A 16,657-nucleotide genomic window follows, 5' to 3' on the forward strand; every position below is an offset into this window, starting at 1 on the left:
TTTCTCCTCATCTATTAATTTTTCTTAAGATATGCAGTTTGTAAAAACATAAGTGAAACCCTCAATAATATAATTAAGCTTTTCAGAAAATGTAATGAAAGATCAACGTGTGGCGTTGCCATTGCGGGTGTGCAAAAAGATAGTCAGTGCTTTTTCCTACGGTTGGAAAAAGAAGAAGGCGGTTGTGAAGGCACAACAAGAACTGAACCTGCCACAACACAGATCGGGATCAATGCAAATGATGACTGCAAGGGTCCTTGAGCAAAAGAAAGCCATTGCGCAGGTCCTCACTGATGACAAGAAATCAAGGCACCTTGTACCATCTTCGGCTGATCTGGATGTCTTAGAGGCTGTCAACAAAGCTCTCTCTCCATTGATGGAGTCCACAGATGCCCTGTCAGGAGAAGAATATGTCACCATTTCATTTGTCAAGCCTGTCCTACACATCCTCCATTTACAAGTGCTGGCTGAGGAGGAAGGTGATATGGAGCTGACAAGAACAATCAAACCCGCATCCTTGAGTACCTTAAGGAGAAGTTCTCTCTTAAAGGGAGAAGAGCTACTGGACACAGCCAGTTTTGTTGACCCCAGATTTAAAACAGCACACATTTCTGCACACCATGTCCCCACCATTCAGAAAAAGTGAAAACAGATGAAGTCAGCAGCTGCAGTCTGCAGGGAAAGTACCACAGACAGCACAGAGCCCTCTAGATCTTCATCAGAAGCAAAGAAGCCAAGGAGGTCATTAGGAAGTTTTTTCAAAGGAAGTGAGGCAACCCCTTCAACTGATCCCACTCTGTCACTTTAGCAAACAGTAGATGCAGAGCTGAGCAGCTACTTGGTGTCTCCTATGCTGGGTAGTGAGAAAAATCCACTGAATGGTGGAGAAAGGATCATGTACACTTTCCCACTCTAGGTGAGGTGGCAAAAGAGTACCTTTGCATACCAGCCACTAGCTCCCCATCCAAGTGGGCTTTCAGTTCAGGAGGAAACATGCCTCAGATCCTATCTGAAACCTGAAAAGTTAAACATGCTAGTGTTTCTTATCCCAGCTTTGATATTTCAGCTTGTCAGAGAACTGAGGGCAGTGTAAAAAAAAATATTAAAAAAATAATTTTTAATTAATCATAATCAAGGTAAAATTTTGAAATAATCGGGATATTGATTTGAAGTTATATCCCCCAGCCCTACTCTCAACCTTCACCTTTCATGAAATTCACCTATTGACTCCCATTAATTTTACACCTACTTTGCTTTGAGGGCCCCTAGTGGGCATTTTCAGAGTGGTGTACATTTTCATTCAGACTAAAATACACTATATGGACAAAAGTATTGAGACACACCTCTTAATCATTGAATTCAGGTGTTTCATTCAGACCACAGGTGTATAAAATCAAGCAGTTAGCCATGCAGTCTGCATTTACAAACATTTGTGAAAGAATGGGTCATTCTGAAGAGCTCAGTGAATTCAAGCGTGGTACTGTCATAGGATGCCACCTTTGCAATAAGTCAGTTCATGAAATTTCTTCCGTGCTAGATATCCCATGGTCAATTGTAAGTGGTATTATTGAAAAGTGGAAGTGTTTAGGAACAATAGCAACTCAGCCACGAAGTGGCAGACCACATAGAGTCACACAGTGGGGTCAATGAGTGCTGAAGCACATAGTGCGTAAAAGTCGCCAACGCTCTGTTGACTCAATACTGCAGTTCCAAACTTCCTCTGGCATTAAGATCAGCACAAAAACTGTGCACCGGAAGCTTCATGGAATGGGCTTCCATGGCCAAGCAGCTGCATGCAAGCCTTATATCACCAAGCACAATGCCAAGCATCAGATGGAGTGGTGTAAAGCATGCTGCCACTGGACTCTGGAGCAGTGGAAACGTGTTATGTGGAGTGACGAATCACACTTCTCTGTCTGGCAGTCTGATGGACGAGTCTTGGTTTGGCGGATGCCAGGAGAACGTTACCAGCCCGGATGCATTGTGCCAACTGTAAAGTTTGGTGGAGGAGGGATAATGGTATGGAGTTGTTTCTCAGGGGTTGGGCTAGGCCCCTTAGTTCCAGTGAAGGGAAATCTTAATGCTTCATGAGCATACCAAGACATTTTGGACAATTCTATGAGTCCAAATTTGTGGGAACAGTTTGGGGAGGGCCCTTTTCTGTTCCAGCATGACTGTGCCCCAGTGCACAAAGCAAGGTCCATTAAGACATGGTTGGGTGAGTTTGGTGTGGAAGAGTTTGACTGGCCCGCACAGAGCCCTGACCTCAACCCCATAGAACACCTTTGAGATGAACTAGAACGGAGATTGCGAGCCAAGTCTTCTCATCCAACATCAGTGCCTGACCTCACAAATGCTCTTCTGGATGAATGGGCAAACATTCCCACAGACAAACTCCAAAATCTTGCAGAAAGCCTTCCCAGAAGAGTGGAAGCCTTTATAGCTGCAAGGGGGGGGGGCAACTCCATATTAATACTATATATTAATGCCATATTAATATATTTTTTTAACTACTTATTTCTGATTTTTCCCCTTTTCTCCCAATTTAGTGGCCAATCACTCCCTATTTTTAATTCAAACACCCACCCTCGTACTGCATGCGTTTGCCAACTGCATCTCTCCGGCCGGCAGTCTCGAAGGAGACGCCTCGCCACCTCCGTGACAAGGCGAATCCAGGCCGAACCACTGCTTTTGTTCTGACACACAGAGACGCATTCCTGTGACGAACACAAGCCGACTCCGCCCCCCTCCAGAAGACAGCGTTGCCAATGATTGCTGCTTCATCGAGCTAGCCATATTAATACTAATGAATTTAGAATGGGATGTCATAAAAGCTCCTGTGGGCGTAACGGCCAGGTGTCCCAATACTTTTGTACATATAGTGCAGTTTAGCGCCAGCCTCCAATCAGGAGGATTTAAGACCTGGAAAAAAGGGGAATGCTATTAAACTACCCGGCAAAATAGAACAACATCAGTACTAGTGGTACACAGCGATCGGATTTAGAACCACTGCACAAGACAAAATTAGGAGAGGGTTGGTATTTCTAAATGTCAGTTTGGAGAATTGGGTTGATAGGCTATGAAGTCAGCAGCACACTCCTGCAGCCAAGAAAGCCACAGACTACTTTCTTTGGCAGGCTGCTAAGACACAAATAGCTGACTGGGTTTTTAAGAACATTCGTTAGCTGATTTGGTCATTGTAAGACTTTTTAATTCCCAAAGCATGACATTTTTTTTTCCAGAAACATGAGGTTTTCTGTTCACACTGGGTCATATGTCTCCACTCACCTTGCAACACCTCCTCAGGTCCATCTAGAAGCCAGCCATTCCCCCCTAACCACCGAGGCTTTGGCTGTACAAGCCAGTCCAGCACTGGTCAAGGCACACACACACTCACACACACACACACACACACACACACACACACACACACACACACACACACACACACACACACACACACACACACACAAAAGAATAAAAAAAAACATTGAGCAACAAATTGCAAAATATAAGCATATCTCAAATTATTTTAATAACAATATATCATTGTTTCTTTCTGAGACTTTTGCTCTTGACCCAAACTCAATTTATGAGCCCATTGTGCAGGCTACTGTGCTCTTACTGTATTTATCATTTAACTTACTAAACCATAGTTTTCAAGTCTCAATCTAAAACAAATTTTCATTTGTGTGGTTAATTTACATTTGGATTTCTATTCTATTCTATTCTATTCTATTCTATTCTATTCTGCATGGAATGGTCTTTAGAACGTTTTGGCAGCATACATGGTCCATAGCTACAAAATAAAAGTATTCATGTTACTGTTGCTGTTCCAGACTAATTTATGGAGATACGTTAATTGCCCTGTAACTGACCTTTGAGTCTCGACTCACTGAAAAAATCTTGTACTTATACATGTCAGTTATAGTGACCTGGAGGGGGCTGGACGGACTCAAGGCAGGCATAGATGCACCCGTTGTAGCAGCAGCGTTTGTGTCGCTCACACTCTGAATCAGATCGGCAGCCGGGCACCTCACAGGCCCGCTCTGGCAGCATCTGCGGAGGTGGCGGACACCGGTCATTCTTCTGGTGCTGTGTGGACTGGGACTGGTTGGGGTACTCATAGTCCTGAGAGAGTGAGAGAGAGAGGGATGGAGAGACAGAGAGTGAGACAGACAATTCCTTCCTTCCTTCATCTTTTCTTTGTCTATACTGACTTAATCCATCTCAGAATTACAGGAGGATGGAGTCTGTCCCAGCAGGCATTCGGCAGAAAGCAGTGAGGCACCCTGGACAGGTTGCCATTCCATCATAGGGCCCGTATACACAGTCTCTCGGAGACAGTTCATAGCAATGGGCAATATTGATCGACGTGTGTGTTTAACCCACTGGTACAGCATAAACTCAGTGGATAATACTTTTCTAAAGAAAGAAATAACATTTGTATGTATCAAATGGAATGACCATGAAACATGAATAAGAACTTTAACAAGCATCAAATGTTTACTCAGAAGATTATCCATGCAAGGCAGGGGGCTACGGGGTAAAGGAAGATCCTCTCCCATCCTCAGTAAGATTTCAGGAGATCCCTCTTTATTGGATCCCAACAGCTAATCATTAGCGTGAGAAAAGCCAGCATCGGTTTGAAGGTGTGGCTGCTCAGAAGACGGCGCTGTTATGCAAAACCTGCCTGCTAGCCCTTCTCATTCTTCATGTTGGTTTACACCTCAGCTAACTGGGGGAGAGGGGCTACAAACCATTAAACGACTAGTCGATTAATCGACTATGTGATCAGCAGGAAATCAACCAACTACAGTTTTGGTCATCGCTTGCTCCTGTCATTTATCAAGTAAAAATACTTAACATTTGCTGGTAACAGCTTAACAAATGTTAAGGTTTGCTTGCCTTTCTCTCATTCACATCATTAAAAACTTCTTTATCTGGTCAAACTAGATAATCAGAATCAGAATCAGAATCTACTTTATCGGCCAAGTGTGCATGAGCACACGAGGAATTGGACTCTGGTACACAGCAGCTTCTAGCACTTGCAGACATCACCCACACAAAAAAGAAGAAGAAACAACAACAACAACAAACAACAAACAAAAAAGAAAAAAGACAGAAGAAGTCAATCGAACAACAGGACATTGGACGCAAGCATGTAGGCACAACAGGTATGTCGCTACTATACAGAGTTTTGTTATGGTTGAGTAATCATCAACCTATGCCCAGGAGCCCCAGGTTCGCGTCCTGGCTGTGGCGATTCGCGGGTACGCGAATCCCGAAGGAAGGGAATAATGTACCGATCACGGATGAATAGGCTCGGTAAATCCTTGGCTAACAGATCGGCCCCTTTAGTCGACAGGTTAATGTTGTCGCCCGTGGTACGGGAGACCCGGGTTCGCATCCCGGCTGCGGCGATTCCCGGTCTGCCCCCCGAATTCGCTACAATACTATATTGCCCATACACTATACTGTAGCGAATTCGGGGGGCAACCGCAGGAACCGCTGCAGCCGGGACGCGAACCCGTATCTCCCGCACCGCTGGCGACATTTCTAACCACTCGACTAAAGAGTCCTAACATGTCTACTTATCCATGCACGTTACCCTACCCCCCTCCTTCGGGAAGCGCATCCGCGCGCATCCCACTTCTGACACCAATGTAGCGAATTCGGGGGCAGCCCGACTGGATCGTCACAGCCGGGACGTGAAGCCGCGGCTCCTGCACCACGGGCGACAACGTTAACCAGTCAACTAAAGGGTCCGACTCGATAGCCAAGGGCTAAGGTGTCTACTTATCCATGCACGTTACACTACACACTCCTTCGGGAAGCGCGTCCCCACGCTTCAGCATATCAGCTCCCTATGACCTCACGCCTCTGGGCGCACGCGCTTCCGATGGCCTCACGGTCGCACCATCCCACTTCTGACACCAATGTAGCGAATTCGGGGGGGACAACCGCAGGAACCGTCGCAGCCGGGACGCGAACCCGTATCAGTTTTTCTTAAGCCAAATCAAGGTTAAAAACAGTGGAATTAATTTTTATCTGACCCACTGTATCAGTGAGACGTGTGCGGGAAAGAAATTGCCAAGCAGGCGTTAACCAAAAACCCAGCGGGGCTGCTAAAAGAAAGAAAAGAAAGGAAAGGGAAGTGAAAGAAGTGGTCACAATAAGAAATGTCCCACTAATAAGTAGTTTTCCCCCCAAAAAAGCTAAATAAAGTGAAGAAGAGGGCATTCCGATGGAGGATGTCGAGCTAGCAAGTAGTAGCGATAGCTTGGAAGCGTCTACCATCGGTTGCAGCAATGCACAGCCTCACTTAGCTAGCAACGAAAACGTTAGCCTGGAAGTCTTTAGCTCCAGCAGCGACACACTGCCTCTGCTAGAAAGAAAGAAAAAAACTTCTAAAGGTAAGAACCATTTGATTATGTTGTCTGTGCATCGAGCAGTATTATCTGTTGTGATTGTGTGTTGCTGTATATTCAGTTGGATGAGTTTATTTGATATGCTGTTTGCATAACGTGTATTGCATCACTCTTGTATTGGAGTCAGTTTGTCAAGTTCATTATGTGTTGGTTTTTGCAGTTCTGTGTGAAGTTGTCTTGCTCACGTATGCCTCTTTTCCACTGCATGACACTGGCTCAACTTGACTCTACTCTATTCGACTCTACTCGCTTTACTTTTTCGATTTCGTTTTCCACTGCAGATACATAGCATCCCCTCACGGCGAAGCTGCTGGTTATTTGTGGGCGTGTTGACTAGTTTTTCCTCCTTGTCTACCAAATGATTGGAGGTGTGGTTAAGCAGGGTATATAAAAGGACGTCACCGTGAGGTGCGGGGGCGTCTCCTGGAGTTTGATAATGGCGGGAGGTTGCCTAAACGCCTCAGGATGCGCCACTTTGAGAACGCGGTGCAGGTTCACACCATTCCAGCTTTGAAGGACTTTGAAGAAAACACACGAGTGTTTCATTTTCAAAAAAAAAAAAAAAATCAGCAAGACCAACTCTAAATGTGTGCTTCACATGAACAATATTAGTGTAACTAAGAGATTCGCTGACAACAATTATTTTTTTAAACATAGATTATCAACTATACTACAAGTTTCATAAGACCTGCTTTGGCATTTCCTTGTTATAAACAGAGCTGTTCAATTTCTCTCTGACCAATCAGTGGTCAGATTTCATTTATATTTAAATAAATATAAATACATTTTATTTATATTTTTGTTTATATTTTATTTATATCAAAATTCAAATATTGTATTGATTTATTTTATAAGATGTTATTTATATTTAAATATTTATATATAGTATATATTTATTTATATCTATATTTATTTAATTTAATTTATTTATTTCATGTCACCTTTTAGTATTGGCTTAGCTCTCTTGGAATCTCGATGGAGGTGGTACCGAAAAAAGTACCTGGTACCAGGTGTTATAATACAGTACTTTGACAATGGGTGTCGCTAATGCACTGTACTGTCCTCTAGTGTCTGCTTGTAGTTCCGGTTTGACTTTCTGAATAAACACGTGAAAGAGCAAAAGGTTATGTGCCCAGAGCGTCGCTAAGGCTATTTTACACGGAGCTTCGTTTCATGGGATATGCAAACAATGCCAAAGGCTATCGCCTGTTTGATGAAGTGAAAATGAGGATTCTAATTCGTCATGATGTCATCTTTAATGAATGAGACTTCGACTGGAAACAGGAAGTGGAAGTGACCTGCTCAGAGAACGAGGTAACCATGAACACAGATGAGAGTGGGACACCGGATGACGAGGTCACTGTCGATGAAGCTGCTAGAGAAGGCGACAGAATCAGAAGGGCTCCAAGGAGATATGGATATGATGAGTTTGCTGATATAGTGACTGTTGATCATTATGCCAATGTGTGTCGTGTCATAGAGCCAAGCACACTGAAAGAAGCAATGATGAGTATTAATGCAAAGGAATGGCAGGAGGTTGCTGACTTGGAATATGAGTCACTGCTGGAAAATGAGACGTGGGACTTAGTGGATTTACCAAGGGATAGAAAGGCCATAGGATCAAGATGAGTGTTCAAAGTCAAGCATCATAGTGATGGACGAGTAGAGAGATACAAGTGCAGACTCGTCACCAAGGGATGACTATGATGAACGTTTTTCACCCGTGATACGATTCAGCTCAATTCGTACATTACTGTCCTTTGCCATCCAGAACAATCTACATGTGCACCTGATGGACGTAGTAACTGTATTCGTTAATGGACACCTGGAAGAGGAAATCTACATGGAGCAACCTGAGGGATACATTAAACCAGGGCAGGAACACCTGGTGTGTAAACTGAAGAAATCAATCTATGGACTGAAGCAGTCTCCTTGCTGCTGGAGCAAGGCTTTCACGGAGTTCATGATGGAAATTGGATTTAAACAGACCACATCAGACCCCTGTGTGTTTGTGAGATCAAGACAAGGGCTTGAGATACTCGCTGTTTATGTGGATGAGCTGATTCTGATTACGGAGTCGATCGCAAGCACGAACGAGTTGAAAATAGCTCTCAAGAAGTGCTACAAGATGAAGGACATGGGTGAGCTGTTCTATATCCTAGGCATCTCTGTTGTCCAAGACAAAGAAAAGAACTGTGTCTTACTTCATCAGAAGCATTACATTGAAGCCATTCTTCAGAAATATGGGATGGATAATGCAAATCCTGTTGCAACTCCTGCTGATGCCAATGTCAAATTGAAAAAAAGTGATGGTGTCAGTAAGTCTGTGAACCAAAGTACCTATGAGTCCATGGTAGGAAGTCTGCTGTATGCTGCGATGGCCACACGACCAGACATAGCTCAAGCAGTGAGTGCTGTGTCAAAGTTCAACGCAAATCCAGATGCTGCACATCTGACTGCTGTGAAGAGAATACTTCGATACTTGAAAGGTACAGTGAACCTTACTCTCAAGTATGAGTGGTCAGAGTCTGGAACTTTGATCGGCTTCTCAGATGCTGACTGGGCTGGTGATCAGGATGACCGCCGTTCAACAACCGGCAACATATTCTTACTGAGTAGAGGAGCAGTGAGCTGGCTCAGCAAGAAACAGGCAACAGTTGCACTTTCAACAGCAGAAGCCGAGTACGTCGCACTCAGTCAAGCTGCTCAAGAGGGTACATGGCTGAGACGATTACTGAATGATCTCGGAATGGATGCTACGTCCACAGTGATCCTGGATGACAACCAAGGAGCCATTGCAATCGCGAAGAATCCAGTGGATCACTCAAGGACTAACCACATGGTCATTCGCTGTCACTACATCCGTCAGTGTGTGCAGAATGGGCAAATAGAACTGCAATATTGCCCAACAAATGACATGAAGGCAGATATCTTGACCAAGCCACTGACTAAACAGAAGTTTGAATATCTTAGGAGAGATTGGGCTTTTCCCTATGTAATTCTGTTTACTGTAATAGGCACTGTTTTTCTGTTGAAAATGGTAAGAAAGCTGTAAGCAAGGTAAAACGAGTAAGAAAGGGAATCTTGCAAGTTTTTTCAGTTTAAAGATTTATTATCTTGACATTATTTGTGAAGGAGAGCACGGCTCTTAGTGATATAATTTAGTGTGAAGTGCCTTAATGCCATTATAAAATTTAGTGGGAGTGTTGTAATACAGTAATTTGACAATGGGTGTCGCTAATACGCTGTACTGTCCTGTAGTGTCTGCTTGTTGTTCCGGTTTGACATTCTGAATAAACAGGTGAAAGAGCAATACCAGGTACTATCTCTAACAATGGAAAACCAAAAAAAGCGAGTAGAGTTGAGTCGAGCCGGTTACCATGCAGTGGAAAAGGGGCATTAGTGAGCCTTATTTTGAAACCTGCATTGAGTTGTGCTGTGTGATTACTTTAGGATGGCATTGTTGTAAGCCTGTTCCTAGTCAATCACATTATTATGTATCAGTATTCTGTCCCTCATATTATATTTTCATATTCATTCGTTCATTTATTGATAGAGTTAAAATAGATTTAGCAAACAAGTGCTTTAATGTTCTACCGGTGTCAGGAAGCTGAGGTTATGTGTTTATTGCATGTTGCTTTACTATTCTGTTCCCAGTTCTGTGGTCAATACTTCCACCTAGTGGTAGAAAAACTTACGTTACAAGTAAGTCGTGTTTTGGTAGCCATTTTAGTTCGAGCATTCAGAGTGGGTAGATAGTGATACGTGCGTCTGTCTTTTCCCTCGTTTACTGCCCTTGACACGGGATAATCTGTAAGTTCACTGCTAGATAATTATGTTTTATTATATATTCTAGCTTTATTTACATAAATGAATCGAGTTTCATCCTTTTATACTGCATTTACATGTTCGGATAGCATGAGCTAATTGATTGCTAACTTACCGTAACCTAGAATGTCATTAGACGTTAGTCGCGCGTGTAGCAGAATAGTTTTACCGTTACAGCTCGCCGAGGCGACGCTAGGGTGTGGCTTGGGTAGGCTATAGCCCTACCACACATTGCGTTAGCCCCAGCTTAGCTCTACCACTGATCTGAGTTCAGTAGCGTTCACTATCCCCATATTGGTCAGATCAGTGACGAGGCTTGACACGTCACAACGCACTCACGTGAGCCCGCTGGATGCGTAGCTATATTAAAAAAAAAAAAAAAAGGTCGGCAACTGCTCTCGCAGCGTTAGCCTAGTAGCCGGTCGCCGGTAAGGCAAAATACCAAATAAATATATAGGCTAAGTTAATAAATCAAGAACGTTAGGCTAATAGGTTGATTTGTCTTTAAACGTCCTCGGACGGAAGAGGTGCCGGGCTCGAGCATAACAAGTGAGAGAAGAGGACGAGCAGCTGCAGCAGGAGCCTGCTTCTTCCACCTGCCACCTTGAAGATAAGCAAGATAGGCAAGGAGAAGGAAGATGAAAAAGAAGAGGAGAAAGAAGATCAGCAAAGAGGAAGAGGAGATGGAGATGGAGTTGCACCACCAGGCACTGCCAGCGACCGAGGTTACTAGCCATGCTAATCCAAGTGCTAGTAGAGCTAACGTTAGTGACATTAACCAACGATCTGGGGATGGACCCGGTGCCCAATCAGGAAAGAATTACCCTTCACAGCTCATGGGTAGCCAGCAAAGATATTTTAAAGGGTACCCATTATGCTATTTTTCAACAATTTAATATAAGTCTTTGGGGTCCCCAAAACATGTCTTTTGAGTATTTTTTGCTGAAAATACCACTCAAGCGTTCTAGCATGCTTCTATACCCCTCTGTTGACCTCCTGTTCAGATTACTCGGATTGAGCATATGCTAATTTGATGCAAATGAGCTGCTGCACCCCACTCTCCACTCTGTGTTGTCATTCCCAGGTGAGAACGAGATGTAAACAGAACCTCATTGTTATGTCTGCACACATCGACAGTGCTGCATTTGATTTGGTGCTGTTCTGTTGTGCTGGGATCGATTGGTGATGCCTGCGGGCTCTGGGTTGTTTGATCGGGTCTGCCTGTGATGCTGTGTGAGTCTAAATAAAGAATGCAACGTAGAGGTTGTGTCGAGCGACAGCGCTGTGTCCTGACGTGATTTCTAAATACAATATTGGCGACGAGGATGGCTGATATCTCTCTCCCACCACCTGCCCCCTTCCTGGCATTACCTGGCGAGCCTCCGGTACCATGGACTCGCTGGCTACATAGTTTTGAAAATTACATCATCGCCTCAGGGCTCGACGACGTGAGCCAGGCTAGGAAGACGGCTCTGTTGCTACACTGCTTGGGAGCAGAGGGTCATCGTGTGCTCGGGACTCTGGGGAACGTCACAAACTTTGACGAAGCTGTGGGACTTATGAGCACCCATTTCGCTGCGCCACAGAGTGCCCTCCTTCGGCGATTTATATTTCGTCAGCGACACCAACTGCCTGGTGAGTCTGTGCAGCAGTATGTAGCTAATTTGCGAGGACTAGCTAGCTCATGCAAGTTTGGCGCGCTTCAGGACGAGATGGTTCGCGACCAACTTATCGAACACACCAACAACGCAAAGGTGCGTGAGACTCTCCTGCTGAAAAAAGACGATCTGCAATTACCATCGCACTACAGGTTGAGAGAGCAGCTGAGTGTGCTGCTATGCTAAATACACAGCAAGTGGCCACCTCCAGTCAAGCTGCCAACGACTTCTCCCTCTACTCACGGCTGCCCCTCGGGACGCAACCCAGCCAGAGCGAGGCGGGCGCCGACTCCACTGAAGACGTCTTGCAACTGCAACGACGGCGTTCTCGGCCCCGCCCTCAACAGTCCTGTGGTAAGTGTGGATCTCGGTCTCATGTTTCAAGGGCTCAGAACTGCCCTGCCCGTGGCCAGACATGCCGTAGCTGCGGTAAGCAAAATCACTTTGCCAACGTCTGTCGATCTTCCCCGGCTGGGTCAGAGGGCCACACCCCCCATTCTCCAACCGCCGTCATTCACAAGGTGAGCTCTGGGCCAGTGTCATTCAAATCATGCACATTCAACATTAATGATGTGTGCATCCCCCTGCTGTTGGACACCGGTGCAGGTGTGTCTCTCCTGAATGTTGATACCTACAGTCAATTTTTCGGTTCACTGCCACTGTCCGCACCCTCAGCTGTCCTCTGTGGGTATGGTGACTCCAAAATCGATCTGGTTGGCTCTCTCCAAGTGACTGTCCGCTATGGAACCAAGCTGGTGCCCAATGCAGTTTTTCATGTGGCACGCCGTGGGGCCAACCTGATGGGCCTGGACCTGTTCTCCGCTCTGGGTCTCCCTCTTAGACACAAGGGGGGGGGGCAGCAATCCTGACTGTTGCCACGCCTTGGCAGCAGAAGTGGCCATCACTGTTTATGGGGCTGGGCTGCCTCTCCGCCTTCGCCCATCAACCTCTCCTCAACCCTGCTGTGAAATCTGTCATCCAACCACTGCGCCGCATCCCGTTGGCTCTCCGTGATGGGGTCTCCGCCGAGCTGCAACAACTGCTGGAAGCTGGCATCATTGAACCGGTGGACGCGTCACCTTGGATCTCAAACCTCGTGGTGGCTAAGAAGAAGTCGGGGGGCCTGCGTGTCTGCGTCGATCTACGTGCAGTAAATAAGGCAGTGGTCCCTGATAAGTATCCACTGCCCACCTCAGAAGAACTCACTAATCAGTTCTATGGCTCTGAGGTGTTCTCCAAGCTCGACCTCAGACAGGGGTACTTACAGGTGCCCCTCCACCCCAGCAGCCGAAACCTCACAGCCTTTGTGACACATGCAGGAGTGTTTCGCTACACCAGGATGCCTTTCGGTCTCAGCTCCGCCCCTAGCTGCTTCCAGAAAATCATGGTCTCCATGCTGGCTGGCATACTGGGCATGGCCATTTATCTGGACAATATAGTGGTACACGGGCCCACCAGTGAAATCCACGACAAGCGCCTCAACATGGTCTTCGCAGCCCTGTCCAAGCACAAGCTAACTCTCAATGCTGAGAAATGTGTCCTCTCTGTGCCAGCCATCGAGTTCGTGGGGTTCCGGCTGTCAGCGAGCAGTGTAACTCCACTACAATCCAACGTGGATGCCATTCAGGCCATCCCTGAGCCCAACTCGGCTGCCCAGGTCGCCTCCTTCCTGGGTATGACAAGTTACTACCTGAGGTTTCTTCCCCAGTACTCTGCGACCACAGCTCCCCTGCGCCAGCTGTTGCGTAAGGACGAGCCATGGGTGTGGTCAAAGGCATGCAGTGATGCTGTGCGTGATCTCAAGACTCAACTGACTTCACCACCAGTGTTGGCTCACTTCGACATCTCCAGCTCCACCTTTGTGACCTGTGACGTGTCAGCCACAGCGATAGGGGCTGTGCTGTCTCAAACCCAGAACGGTGTGGAGAAGCCCATCGCCTTCGCCTCCCGTAACCTCAACCTGACCGAGCAGCGGTACTCCGTGGGTGAGCGTGAGGCGTTAGCCTGTATCTGGGCTTGTGAAAAGTGGCACCTCTACCTCTATGGCCGCTCCTTCACCCTCAGGACAGATCACCAGGCCCCGACAGCGCTGCTGTCCACATCTGGGACAGGCCACAAACCCCTGAGGTTGCACCGCTGGTCTGACCGCCTCTGCCAGTACAACTTCAGCCTGCAGTTCACCCCAGGCAGAGACAATGTTGTCCCCGACCTGCTCTCTCGCTCTGTCGCCACCTCAGCTCCATAGACGGACACTGACTGTGTGGAAAAGGACATTGTCCAAATGCTACACACACCCCTTCAGGCCACTGTCTCTCTGCAGAAGCTGAAGGCAACCTCCGAACAGGACCCTGTCCTCTCCCAGCTCCGCACCTACATCCAGAACGGCTGGCCTCACAAGGTCCCAGAGGAGCTGGCTGCGTTCGCCCGAGTCAGACAGGAGCTCTCCTGCTGGAACGACACCTGCGTGGCACGTGGGTTTTGCACAGTGGTCCCAGTTGCTCTCCGTGCGTGTGTTTTGAATATGGCGCATGAAGGCCACCTGGGCATTGTGAAACTGAAACAGCACTGCCGAGACCTGGTGTGGTGGCCGGGGATAGACAGAGATATTGAGGCTCTGGTGAAGGACTGTTCTGCCTGCCTTGTGAGTGGCAAGACTGGCCACCAGGCTCCCCCACCCCTGCAACCTCTCGCCTGGCCCTCTAAGCCCTGGGAACACCTGCAGTTGGACATTTGTGGTGAGATCCATGGAGTTCCCCACCACCAACGCTTCATGGTGGTCGCCTACGATCTACACTCAAAATGGCCTGAACTCACCACTTCCGGCACTGTGACCTCACAGATCATCATCGACTTCCTGGACTCTCTCTTCTCTCGCTGGGGCCTCCCAAAGACCATCACCACTGACAACGGCCCTCAGCTGGTCTCTGCTGAGTTCACTGCTTATCTCGAAAACAAGGGCATCCGTCATATACGCACTGCATACTGCCACCCCCAGGCCAATGGCGGCGTTGAACGTTTTCACCAGTCACTGAAGAACGGCCTCAGAGCACACATGGCTCAAGGGTGCTCTTTCACGCAGGCCATCCGTCATACTCTGCTGCACTATCGGGCCACACAGCACTCGACCACAGGCGTCTCCCCAGCCTCTCTCATGCTAGGCCGGGAACTGTGCATGCCCCTTGACAGGCTCCGCCCCTCCACACCCCAGGCACCTCCCTCTGGGGTCAGAGCCTCAGTCACTCGTCAGCAGGCGCGGATGAAGCAACGGTTTGACCAGTCAAAACGAACCAAGGTGCCAGACATCCATGTGTCAGACTTGGTCAGGGTCCGCAGGCCCCACAGGGACAATAAAATGGCTTCATACTGGTCCTCTCCTCTCAGCGATGGCACTCGGTGGCACTCCAGTCGTCTACGGAAGGTGTCAGCTCCGCTACACACAGCTGGTGACACAACCTTAGCCATTCCCCATGGCGAGAGGCCCCGGGGCTTCATGCAGCTCCTACACGGGCCCCAGACATTCCTGGGCCTCCCACCTCGGCCTGCCCAGCCTCAGGCCGCCTCGCGACCTGGACGCACATGTTTACGCCCTGGCCACCGAGAGGACTTTGTGTCAACCTTTCATGTTTGAAATCCTGCCGGGGGGGGGGGGGATGTTATGTCTGCACACATCGACAGTGCTGCATTTGATTTGGTGCTGTTCTGTTGTGCTGGGATCGATTGGTGATGCCTGCGGGCTCTGGGTTGTTTGATCGGCTCTGCCTGTGATGCTGTGTGAGTCTAAATAAAGAATGCAACGTAGAGGTTGTGTCGAGCGACAGCGCTGTGTCCTGACGTGATGTCTAAATACAATACTCATCAATCCACTCCACCGAGTTGACTGATACTCGAGGATCTTCTCCGACACGCGCTGGGCCTGTCAGTACTAAGCGTTTGTGGCTATCCGTAAATCACTACCTGCAGTTAGAGCAACACTCGTTGATGTCATGTCTCAGTCCAATGCGTGGACGAAAACCGAGGCCAGAGCCGTGAGTGGACTTATTGGTGAACAGTTTGTGTTGCTTCTCACGCTTTTCGAGGATCTGTTCCGCATCACAAAGTTCATGTCTGACCAGCTCCAATCTCCCAGCCTTGAGCTTGCCACAACAATGGATTTGGCGGACTCAGTGATAGCGACACTGTCAGACAAACGGACAGAGGAGTCGTGGAGGGAAATTCGGGAATCCCCCCCCCCCCGGAAAAGAGACAGGCACAGCGCCCTCGACGGCTACAGGAGTTTGTTGTCAAGGCCCCCATCGAGCGCACACCTGTTGCTGATATGCCCCCAGATGCGCTGCGCGCACATTGTTTCTACCCGGTGATCGACAAGCTTGTGGCTGAAATGAAAAGACGTTTCCCAACCGAGGCTGGAGGTGTGCTAACCGGAGTCTCAGCACTCAGCCCCAAACATGCGTCTCTCCCAGACAAGACATCTCTGCAGCCCATGGCCCAGTTCTATGGAGTGACAGAAGAGAATCTTACTGCAGAGCTACACCAGGTTAAGCGTCTGCAGGAAAGAAAGAAAAGCAAGGGACATGCTGTGGATGACATGGTGGACTTTCTTGCTTTAATGCGGCCCTACCAGGACGCTTTTGTGGATTTACACACTTATCTACATTGCACTGACTGCCTGTGACCTCTACAACGTACGAACGCAGCTTCTCTTGCCTCCGTCGCATCAAGAACTATCTACGGAACAGCAGC

At 47.6% G+C, this 16,657-nt stretch overlaps 1 protein-coding gene across 1 annotated transcript in view; it reads right to left on the reverse strand.

Moving 5' to 3' along the window:
* The window catches only part of wfdc1 (WAP four-disulfide core domain 1), a 39,030-nt gene that overhangs the window by 3,662 nt on the left and 18,711 nt on the right, over window positions 1-16,657 (reverse strand). The window contains exons 2-3 of the mRNA XM_056282551.1: window positions 3,936-4,131; window positions 3,289-3,372 (exon numbers count right to left, since the gene is read on the reverse strand). Coding sequence (XP_056138526.1) covers window positions 3,289-3,372; window positions 3,936-4,131 — 280 coding nt within the window. The remainder of the gene's footprint in view (window positions 1-3,288; window positions 3,373-3,935; window positions 4,132-16,657) is intronic.

Source organism: Lampris incognitus, chromosome 6 (genome assembly GCF_029633865.1).
Source record: "Lampris incognitus isolate fLamInc1 chromosome 6, fLamInc1.hap2, whole genome shotgun sequence".
NCBI classification, from domain to species: domain Eukaryota; kingdom Metazoa; phylum Chordata; class Actinopteri; order Lampriformes; family Lampridae; genus Lampris; species Lampris incognitus.